General features: G+C 40.2%; 1 protein-coding gene across 2 annotated transcripts in view; it reads left to right on the top strand.

Annotated features, from left to right (window-relative positions):
* The window catches only part of LOC101735873 (uncharacterized), a 140,082-nt gene that overhangs the window by 35,224 nt on the left and 92,385 nt on the right, over window positions 1–12,473 (top strand). For both annotated transcript variants that reach the window (XM_004926515.5, XM_038014439.2), the window contains one exon: window positions 6,980–7,125. In XM_004926515.5, coding sequence (XP_004926572.1) covers window positions 7,065–7,125 — 61 coding nt within the window. In that variant the 5' untranslated portion in view covers window positions 6,980–7,064. The remainder of the gene's footprint in view (window positions 1–6,979; window positions 7,126–12,473) is intronic.

The following is a 12,473-nucleotide window of genomic DNA, read 5'->3' on the forward strand; positions in this document are numbered from 1 at the left end:
TTTTAAATCTAGTGATGCGTGTAGTCCGCAAACAACAAAGAGGGATTCACAAAATGATGAATGAAATGAAACATTCATGACGTCACCGCCAATATGACGCGGGCGTGCGAGAGAAATAGGAGGATATTCTCACCACGCGTCCATTTTTTTTATATTGTAGTAGTATTCATCTCCGGCGAAAATCGACAAAAACCTGAATTAACGAATATTTCAAGTTCTTTACGTTTTGAATAAAAACACCCACACCAATGGAAGATTTTTGTCCTTCCGTGTCCATTACGAGGTCGTATTACATACGAATATATAAAAAAAAAACGTGTAGCACTCGGGGACGCCGCGGTAAAGCTATTGCAAAACATTTTTTATCAACTTATGCAATTACAATTAGACAATAATAATTTAATATTAAAACAAGAATAAAAATAAAACCACGCTATATTTATAAACATTAACAAAAGCAAAACATTAACTGTCCTCTTCACACGCATAAGCTAGACCGCGTGAGAGAGAGATGGGCAGACTTTTCATGATGCTCATGCAGTGCGACGTCAAGCCGCGCGCTTATTCTAAACACTACACCAGCGCAACGTGGGAATGTGTTGAACGCGAGCTACATAATAGGCGTAGTGGGGGTGTCAGGTTAATTTCGTTACGAAATTTCTTGATTCAGTCGCCGCGCTCAAGGCCCGCGATAGAAGCTATGCAATAGCTTAAAAATTCCAATCGAGTTTTCACTGTTTTTTTTTTATATTATTAAGTACAAAATCGAATATTTGATTTATTGTCTGAAAAAGGCAGTGGCTTTTATTTTTCGATGATTTTTAATTTGCGAAAGGCTTGGAGGCTCATCAGCACAAAAAAGATGATGGGTTTAAAAAGAAAGAAACATCTTTCTTCTGGTATAATTTCTATCCAGAGTTTTCCTCACATTATTGCTATTTTAAGCAGACGAGCATATGTCCCATCTGACGATAAGTAGTCACTGCTACTCACGGACATTACCAATGCCAGGGCTTTAGTCAAGTCGCCGCCGAAGGTATTGGCGTAGAAAATACTTTCATTTCACCATTGCATAAAGACCTAAGCTTCAAACTTAGATTTATTGTAGTTAGTCTTTAAACAAAATTTAATAATTAATTCAGAGGATTGAAAAGGTTTTAATTGTAAATACTTTTCCTGAGATAGTTTAGCTAGTTTACAAATTAGATCCGAGTTCTCCGATGACAAGGAAGAGTTTGAAGTTTGAAATAAAATTTCCTTGAAAACACTGATGTGCTGTCAATGAGTACTGCATGCAGTATTATTGTAATGTTGAAGGTGTTCGTAATAATGTAGAAATATATCGTAAACCAAATTAAGATAACGAATTGACTGAGGTATTAAAAGAGTTATAGTAATCGGCAAACTTCTTGAGCAAATGACCTTGACTGCGCAGAACCGAATTTTAGATCACTTTGGTGGTGAGGGTGAGGCGCGACGGCAGGGGAAATCGTATCGAGCGCGTTATTGGTAGATCAGTCGAACCTTGCGTCCCGCACCGCGCCCTCATTCCGCTTGCTCCCAAAAGTACGCTTGCGTACAGTGGAAAGTCTATCGTTATTAATCGTTAAGTTATTTGTTATAATTGCTTGTGGACTTTGTTGCCATTGCTATTTGTTGAGTGTTTGTTGATTTTTTATAAAACATACACTATGCCGTGACAAACTGGTGTAGTACTTAAAAGAAAGGGTAGAAAATTTGTGTAGGACGTGTATTGCTTCATTATAAAACAGGGGAAGAATGATAAGGAAAAATTAAAACAGACTTCGGAAGCAACAAAAACATCAGTGAGTACTGTTAGGTGCATTATTAACGAAGGTAAAGGCTCTGGCTTGCTCGCCGTGTTTCGGACTCCGGGCAAGAAAAGATCAGGGAAGAAGAAAGTTACCGGAATGGATAGTTTCGTTCAATTTGTAATAAAAAGATGTAATCATAATAACTACATAACAAGCAGCGAAACTCCGTACCGTAGAAAGGCTTCGAAAAATTTAAAGAAGATATAAATTTTAATGGCTCGGAATGAAGCTTACGACGAATTATGAAAGAGCTAGGCTTCAGATGGAAAAAAAGAACAGAAAATAATCGGAAGCTGGTAAATGAAAAAAGTAACATTCGATTACTACGAATCGAATATCTTCAAAAAATAATTAATTATAGACAAAAAAGAAGACCGAATCGACCGAGTTGTAAACTACGCCGATGAGCCCTATGTCGACTCATCACGATGATAGCGACTCGGGTGATGAAAACAGTGATGATGATGATGGTCAAGATTATGATAACGAAAAAAAAATTACAAATACCAGCTTCGCTTCAACTGAACCAAGACCTGGCAACAGCTCTAGTTTTGACTTAATAGAAGGAATATCTATTTTACCCCAAGATTAAATTATTACAATTATTAACCTATATGTTTTGTTGATGTTCTAATAAATATATAAATAAATACATATGTTGATTTTAATAATTTAATAGCATTATGACGCAGAGTAAGTAATGTTTTTGCACGTGAGTGTACCATGCGCAAACTTACCCCCACTACGTCAACAAATGCTCAAGATGTTTGCCGGCTATTATACGCAAGATTGAAATATGCGGTAAAAGAGGATTTCGTTTGAAGCGTATTTTATGTTTTTTTTATTATTTTTTTATTGCTGAGATGGATGAGCTCTCAGCCCACCTGATGTTAAGTGGTTACTGGAACCCATAGACATCTACAACGTAAATGCGCCACCCACCTCGAGATATAAGTTCTAAGGTCTCAGTATAGTTACAACGGCTACCCCACCCTTCGAACCGAAACGCATTACTGCTTCACGGCAGAAATAGGCAGGGTGGTGGTACCTATCCGTGTGGACTCACAAGTCGTCCTACCACCAGTGATTACGCAAATCATAACTTTGTGGGTTTGATTTTTATTACACGATGTTATTCCTTCACCGTGGAAGTCAATCGTGAACATTTGTTGAGTGCGTATTTCATTAGAAAAATTGGTACCCGCCTGCGGGATTCGAACACCGGTGCATCGCTTCATACGAATGCACCGGACGTCTTATCCTTTAGGCCATGACGACTTCTCTTGAAAAATATTTTCAATATTACTTCGTTTGGTTGTAAACGTTTTCATGATACTACGGAGTAATCTGGTCCCCAATAACAGCGTGTAAGCGCACGAGTATGCGCAACTTTACAACATTAAGTTTTCTTATCTTAATCTACAATTTATATACTTATAAAAAAATCTTATTATTTATACAATATTTAAAGAAAATTTGATTATAAATACGGTAGCGGTGTTCATGACTCAAGTCATCAGTAGTTTTAGTGGCTCCAGAGTGTGAAAAATTATCATGATACGTGCTTTGTCAAGAATGACCACTTTGCACATACACAATTTATCTATCTATATATTGAAGCAAATACTTTTTACCCCTTTTTACGGAAATTGCGCGGACGGAGGAGTATCCACACTTATAGAGAATATAGAGAAGGAGTGCAGAATGTTAATATTTTTTAAATTGTGTATAAAAATACATGAAATCAATAAATAAAAACATTACACGCACTACCATTTATTTGACACACAGACGCTATACTTACTATTTGTTTATTGTCAAAATTTTCTTATTGCTCATAGTCTGTGGTCAAATTGAAAATAGATTAAATATTGTTTGTTTATAAATTTTTACCTAAAGTGTAGTCTTGGGGAAATCTGTGATTATAGAAGTATAATAGTTTTTGACAATAGAGACTCATAATAATGGCCCTAAATGAAGCAATAAAAAGTGGGTGTCGATTTTTGGCCCACTGAGTTTCTCGCCGGATATTTTCAGTGGGTCGCGTTTCCGATCTGGTGGTAGATTCTGCGAAGCACTGCTCTTGCTAGGGACAGTGTTAGTAACCCTCCCGATTTGAGCCCCGTGAGCTCACCTACTAGCTCGGTGAATCTAGAATAACCCTTCGAGGTTACTAAAATAGGTAGAAAAAAAAAAGTAAATCATAAGTATTAAAATTGCTTTCGTATTCTCTTTGAAAGTCTCATAGTTCGTTCAATGTCTAGCAAGTTTTAAATGCAACGCCACGGCTTGGAAGTGCCCAAATCCCCTCTGATGAATACATCGCGTCTCGCGACCCGGGCGGCTTCTACCATCCGTCACTACTATCGCCCGTCTTGAGTCACGGTCGACATAAAAATTCTCCCCCCGACGTAACACTTGATTAATGTTCGAAAAAACCCCAATTAAGCACACACTCGAACATTTTATTTAACTTTAGGCGTATAGCAGCTGTAGAGAGCCGTGGATCGACTTACATGCGATTTTATCCTGTTATCGAAATTCGAAAATCATGCTTTCTGTATTCTCGTCCGCTGTGTGTTGCACACAAAGGGATTCCTCGCCATTCATTAAAAGACCTACTAATTTCGGATTCATGGCGGTTTTTTGTTTTGCAATAATGACATCAAATTTTCGCATCTCTTCGAAAATGTGGAGAGTTTGTGTTGATGAAGATAAACTGTTTAGTTTCTACTTCGAGTAAATGTTGTTGTCGTGGTTAGTTCCTTAAGTGAATATCTAATCGTAGAAGGAAGGAACTTGACGCATACATTTTGTACTAAGTCACGCAAATTTCCTGAAACTTGGTGTTTCGTATATCCTATTCTAACGTTCGCGTTAGACAGAGATAGACAAGCTTGGTTTGCTTGTGTGAAAGTAAAATGTACGTGAGCTTTAGTGAGATTTATAACTTTATATTATTGTAGAAAATGTTTATTGTAAAAAGTCACTAACTGCTATCCAATTGGTTGCTTTTGAATTAATAAATTTCAGTTATACTTAGGTCAAATATCTTTGGCTATAATTTTATCATGTAACTTAAGCAATCGATCATAAAGCTTAATGTTCATTGAAAGTGTCGAAGTCGGCGCCCTCTCACTCTGTGTGCAACGTACACCCCGCACCATAGATAAAGCAGCCTCTGAAATTAGTTATGGAAATAGTTTGAACCTTGTGAAAGAACGTATGCTACCTTTCATCCCACTGTTGAGTACGGGTGTCGGACCACGCGATATGAATTGTATCCACGCATGCGAAACCACAGGCGGAATATTACTCGACAATCAAGTTAGAACGGTAACTTTGACTACAATTAATATTTTTCACTTTACGATTTCTTTGATGACGTATTGTGATATGATTTCTTTGATGAAGTATTTTTACGTTTTTATTTAAATTTTGAGATTAACTTTTCATCTTAATCCCTTTTAATATAAATTACTACGACAGAAACAATTAAACTGAACTGAGATGCGGGTGAAGCGATTATGTTTTTTATCTTACATTATTTTATTTATCTTGATGGGCGGACACATTGCAGGTAAATGCATTTTGAAACTATGGGAAGCACAGGATATTTTTGTTTATAACTTAACATTAATAGGCTAGTGCGGCGACCCTCAGATTATAGAAACCTTTGGCTTTGCCCCAGTCTAGCAAGAAATCAAAACCTTCCAAGCTCAGTTTTGAATAGTTTCAGTTTATATAGATAGTACTTTAAAAAAATATCTCGGCTTAAAATAGTTTAAGATCAAACTCTCGTTCGTAATTTAACAAAAAATCAAAAGTTTTGCATAAGAAAACAACATCTCCTCCAGACAAATTTTGTTCTGAATTTTTACGTTGCAAAAAATTAACAATTCAATGCCTTGTTAAAATAATTAAAAAGATTAGGGCGGGCAAAATTAAGAAAGTTAATTCCGGACGCCTGGCTGTTTGGCCACCAGATCCCTTTGCACTTCTGAATTTCTTAACGCTTTAAACAAAACGTTTTTTGATATCAATATTTTTTTATAATTGCGTGATATACAGATATGTGTGTCCGAAATCTACACGTTTTTTTTTTGTATTCACGATCGATATTTTACACGAGGTTTTGATAGAGTACTTGCGAGTTCTGGAGATAATATTATATTCTATCTGGAGATAATATTAAGGTGTGTGGCGCATTTACGTTGTAGATGTCTATGGGTTCCAGTAACCACTTAACACCAGGTGGGCTGTGAGCTCGTCCACACATCTAGGCAATTAAAAAATAAAAATAAAAAACTCGATTCAAAAAGCACCTCACTTTTACAAAACTATCTAAGGTCAGCACTGCTTTGTGCGGAATATCTCGAAACACTGCTCAATCAAAAATCGACTGTTTTTCCCTTACCTATTCTAGTAACCTTGAGGGGTTATACTAGATTCGCAGAACGAGTAGGTGAGCTCACAGGGCTCTAACATGACGACATTGCTAACACTAGCCCGAGTAAGAGCAGTGCTTCGCAGAATCTACCTCCGGATCGGAAAGGCGACTCACTGAGAAGATCCGGCGAAAAACTCAGTGTGCTAAAATTCGACACCCTCCTTTTTATTGCTTCATTTAGGGCCAAAGTCAGTAACCGCAAAATTGAGTACCATCGCTCTTTTGTTTATATTGACGTTTATCCTTAAATCTTTTGTTTTAATTTAACTCAATTTAATATGATTTTGTAATTTCATGCACACAAATATGATCTGGATTCCACAAGTGATATTTTGAGACTGTTGAATTGTTATATAAATCGTGACATATATCATTAATGAATTTAATATATACATATATATGTGTATGTATTTTTACTGGTGGTAGGACCCCTTGTGAGTCCGCCGGGTAGGTACCACCACCCTGCCTATTTCTGCCGTGAAGCAGTAATGCGTTTCGGTTTGAAGGGTGGGGCAGCCGTTGTAACTATACTTGAGACCTTAGAACTTATATCTCAAGGTGGGTGCCGCATTTACGTCGTAGATATCTATAGGTTCCAGTAACTACTTAACACCAGGTGGGCTGTGAGCTCGTCCGCCCACCTAAGCATTAAAAAAAAATATATTAATTTGAGATTAATCTTTTCTTGTTGCAGATTGATTAGTAAAATGAGTGTGGCGTGGTGGCGACAGCGATACCAGTTTAGAGAACAGGTCCATTGAGGCTGAACCTCAAGAAATATGGCATTGATGTACAAAGAGCTTCGGGTGCTGCTACTCGTTGTGATGCTTCTATCGAGAGGTATGTTTTAGTATCTATACTAACCAGAGGTCCCGCAGTAGTCGAAATTCGACTATAATTAATTGGAATTGTAAGTTTGTACACTATTATGATTGTATTTTATAGTTCTATAATCACAAATTTCGCCAAGGCTACACTATAAAGAATATTAACAAACAATATTTAATCTATTCTCAATTTGACAACAGACGTCAAGAACAAAAGTTTGACACTAAATAAATAGTATGCATGGGCGTGTGCGTCAAATACTGGTAATGGTAGTGTGTGTAATGTTTTCTTTATTGATTTTATGTATCTTTTATGCATTATTTAAAAAAAATATTAGCATTGTGCACTTCTTCTCTATATTCTCTATAAGTGTGCAAAATTTCGTACTCCTCCGTCCGCGCAATTTTCGTAAAAAGGGATACAAAGTTTTTGCTTCACGTATTAATATATAGACATATAAATCTACATTGGTGTTTACGGATGTTCCGTTATAACTACTTAACCATTCATCCGATTGACTTGAAACTTGGTATTCATGTAGAAAATACATGTACTTAATGGATAGGCTAATATTTATGTGAGTGTTGGACTCCCTACACCAGTTGCGGGGGCGTTAATGATGAGAATCTTTGTGGGGGTGAGAAATAATAATGTTAATTTTAAATGCCCAGCGAAGTGGACGGGTACAGTAACGGGACGGGTACAGACGGGCTAGTGAGTTTATATAACTAGAAATTCAATTGTATCAGAAAAACTATGGCCGTTGGGATAGGATAGAACGACTAAAGTATTCGTATGGGTACCAGCATCCGCTGAGTAAATCAGCGTACTGCGATCGTCAACTGGCATTTACTGGAGGTAAGGCGTATTGTGGTGGATACCACCACCACACCCATTTCTGTCGCGAAACAGACATGCAATTTAGTTATACAATACAATTGCATTCGGAATTTCGACCTCATGTCTCAAGATGGGTGGCGATATTCACGTTGGAATGTCTTACTTAATATTTAATACTAGTTTGGTCAGATCGTTTAGTCAATGGTAGGCGGCGGCTTGGCTCTGCCCATGACATTGCTGAAGTCCATGGGCGGTGGTAACCACTCACCATCAGGCGGGGCGTATGCTCGTCTGCCTACAAGGCCAATAACAAATAATAATAGTCGTAGTAACAGTTGTTTAAGCTATAAACAATTGTTTGAATTCGGAACGTCAAAGGTGTCAACGAGCGACGTCCGCTATGACGCCTTGCCCCTTTCCATTTCCAGCCGTCAAGGGCGATACATCTGCTTCTTATTTCTTATAGTCAATAATTTAAAATTCTTTATTTTGTCACTTATAGATAAATAAAAATATCAAACTAATAATACAGTCCACTCTTATTCACAACGCAATACATTCAAACGTGTAGGCGTTCTCAATTTGAAGCTATCTTTGAACCTAAATTTACGAAGAATTTACGCGAACTTAATTTTGTCTCACAGTAAGTACAAGCACACGGCTTATTTTTAGAGAAAATAAATTATATTTTTCTTTGTTTAGAAAATTGTTTTCATGTCTGTCTTTTGAAATTGAGTCTTGGAATTGTTTGAGATGATACCCTCATCTCGTTTTTACCATTGCACCGCCCGCCACCGGAATAAAGTTCATACATAATACCCGAAGCCATTGCGTTAATCCACAGTGCATTTCCAGAGATCTTTTTTGCCACGTACCATCCGGTTTTGGAATGAGCTCCACTCCATGGTGTTACCCGAGCGCTATGACATATCCTTCTTCAAACGAGGTTTATGGAGAGTACTTAACAGTAGGCAGCGGCTTGGCTCTGCCCCTGGCATTGCCTAAATCCATGGGCGACGGTATCACTCACCATCAGGTGGGCCGTATGCCCCTTTTCCTACAAGAGCAATAAAAAAATTAGTACAAACCATAAAGTAGTTCACGTAAAAACTTTTCAATGTATTATATTAAAAATCGATTTCACATTTTAACTCAAAACATTCTTTGCGAGTCTTGCTTACTTTGCTTCTGTATTTTCTATTTTATGTGTAAATACTTAAAGTAGTTAGACGCAATAAAGAGTGATACAGAAAAGCGTGGCACACCCTTCAATCAATAATCGAATATGATTAAACAAACACAAAACAAATTTATAAAATGCGTCTTAACCGAGACAAAAATACATTGTACTCATTAAAATATACCTGTATAAATAAATTACTTCGTCATTTCGTACCATCCAGCCCCCACGCGTATCTCATACAATGTCCTGTTTATTTTTGTCACAAATAGAAAACGAACTGGAAGTCTGTATGTAATATTTTTATTTTAAGCACTTAGGAGTTCACAGGTAATTCGCCCGAGAAGGCTTTATTCATGATATGTTTGTGTGTTTTCGGAATGATTAATTAATTTTATCTTACCGGTACTGAATTATATTTTTTGAAACTAGCTCTTAACATACCTTGTGATAAGTGACTCTTAGATGTCAATAGATTTTTTTAACTGCTATCAAATTTCAGTTCTGTCGAGGAGAATATTGAAAATATTATCGAAAAAATGTCAAAAAATTTAAAAGGTTATGCGAACTCTGACACTCGCACGGTGAAGCAGTGTCCGACAGAGATGTCTCGAGATGGATTGGGTCGCATACAATTGGATCAAGATTATATCTAATCCCAATTCTAAAAAACGTTTCGCCAAGAAAACGCTCGCCGACCTTAACCCAAAGTTTAAGCTCGAATATTATATTTACGGTGCAATGGAACTGGTATTTAGTAGTAGGGCTATTACTGAATCGATCGAGGTGTAATAACTAAAGAAATCTAATAATACTAATCGATATTAACAAAAAAATCGACGAGTGTATGTTTTCTATAGACTCCGTAACGGCTGGACCGAGTTTGATGAAATTTTCCGATTAACCTACCGATCGGATCAAAGTCAACATAAATCAAAGAACGGTCGGTCTTGACTAGTTCTTTTAATATTATTCGTAACAACTATGGTTTTGAAGTATAATCACACGGCAATTTTCAGTCTAGATTTTTGTAAATATTTTTATTGCGTAGACTACTTTTCACTTTTATTTGTTTCGTGTTATTTATTATTCATATTCTTTTATACTTTAAATATTTGCACCGAGGAATGTTAATTCGTCAGGTACAGCTAGATAATCAAAAACAATTTTATAGTAAGGGCTTATAATGAGCTAGTCGGTACCATCGTTTCTATTTCTAGACTTGCATTTCCGTCATAAGACTATTGCATGTAGGCTATTACCCAACACAATTAACGTTTTTCGACTTCACGATTCAAGGAGCATTCATCTTTAGAATTCTATGGGCTTTAGTAGCCAATTGACATCTGAAGGACTGTGAAAATCGTCTTATTAATAGTCAATGCAACTGAAAAAAGTTTTAATAATGTTATTATTAATCAAGCTATTCCTTGAAAATGGAACTATAGTCGTGCGAGATCATTTAGCCTCTTGATTAATTAATTCATATCACCGATCCTTAGGTCGGTTGTAATGCGTTTATCCCTGCTGAGCTCTCGAGTATGATTACGCGATCTGGCAAAGCTGGAAAATTCTCCAGATAATGAGCAATCACTCGATGCCAAAAGAAATTGTAGAATTCCACAAAAACTTCTGTTTGATGTGTTACTGTGGGTAGGGGTTTTTTTTTTTTGGCCGGAGGAAATCGCTGGACTCCCGCCCTCCGATATTTTTTTTTTTTTTTTTTTTCTTCGGGTAGTCGCCGAACCTCCTACGAGGTCCCCGCGCAAAAGGGGCGCGCAGACCGCGGGCCCAAGGATTTTAGGGCCCACCCACTAAACGACTCCCCTGCGCTCTTACACCCGACGTCCGATCCCCTCCGAGGTCAGAACCCGGATGAGGTAGGGGGGTTACCGCGGTCAACACTACAACCAGATGACGCGGCTCACCCCAAGGACGCCCAGCCGACGGAGCCTTCGAGGCGAATCGGAGGCTCTGAAACGTTGGCCGTATCGGTACGGCAGCCCGTCGGGCCGCCCAGACGGTGCCGCTGGTGTCCCGGAATACCCCGCTGGACCAGAACCAGCCTGCCGGGTCGGGACGCGATACACCGTCGACCGGTCGCTCTATTTACTCCACGGCAGCGCGCTAGAGTGCTGGTAGCGCGCCGCGCGGCCTCACCCCCTCAGGTCGCCCCTTGACCTTCACCGGGGGGAGTTCGTCTCTTACAGGGGCCGAAGTCGGGCAAAAGCCCTTCTGCGGCCCCCGGCTCGGCGGCGACGGATAGGTGCGGAGAGGGATGAGCTCTCCCTCTCTCGTTCCACCGCCTCCTTCTGCGAGATGGTGTACTCGCAGAAGTCGAGCATCGCCTTCCAGGACTCATCGCTGCCGAGCATCGTAGCCACGACAGTCGGCAGCGACAAGTCCGGTCCTATTTGCGAGACAAGGACACGGCGTTGCTCCACCCATGCGGGGCAATGTGCGAGCGTATGCTCGACCGTGTCCTCGTCGCAGTCACAGTGGTGACACTCCATCGTCGGTTCCCTCCGGGCGACGCGATGCAAGTACCGGCCGAAACACCCATGGCCAGTAAGCATCTGCTTCCGCCCTCCCCTGGGGATGGAGGGCGGGGCATGTCGGAGTCGAACTGACTAAAACCTCCTGTCGCTCAACAACCCGCGTCCGAACCTCGCATGAGACAGAACCCATGAAAAGGCAAAGGGGGGAAAGTGAAGCGTTTAGTGCGGAGCACATCTCTCCCATCACCCTCCCCCTCGGGACGCCGGACCAGCGGTCGTCGGCGTCACGACCACCAGCCCTCTCGGTCGGCAGGCTATCCAGAGCCCGCCTAGATGGCGCCGGTTAGAATGGGTTATCCTACGGAATACCCCGCTGGGTCAGAACCAGCGTGGGTCGAGGATAGCCTTCCTTCCATCACCCGGATGCTCTTGCGTAAAACGCGTGCAGAGCAGCTTGCACGTCGTCTTCTTAGACCCCCTTCGCCGGTCCCCAGACCGACATATGAAGGGTACCCGAAACACTTAGAGGGCCAGGGCTTGGGCAAGATCCGTCTCCCTGGCCCCCGCTCGACGGCGGCGGGCTTGCGCGTCTCTCACGCGCCCCGCCACCTCCTTCTGCGAGATGGTGCACTCGCAGAAGTCGAGCATCGCCTTCCACGACTCGTCGTCGCCGAGCATCGATGCCACAACACTCGGCAACGACAAGTCGTTTCCTATTTTTGCGACGAGGACACGGCGCCACCCCTCCCATGCGGGGCAGGTGACGAGCGTATGCTCTGCCGTGTCCAAGTCGCAACCACAATGGTGGCACTCTGCCGTCGGCTTGGCTCCGATCCGGTGCA

This window comes from Bombyx mori, chromosome 12 (assembly GCF_030269925.1).
Source record: "Bombyx mori chromosome 12, ASM3026992v2".
Taxonomy (NCBI): domain Eukaryota; kingdom Metazoa; phylum Arthropoda; class Insecta; order Lepidoptera; family Bombycidae; genus Bombyx; species Bombyx mori.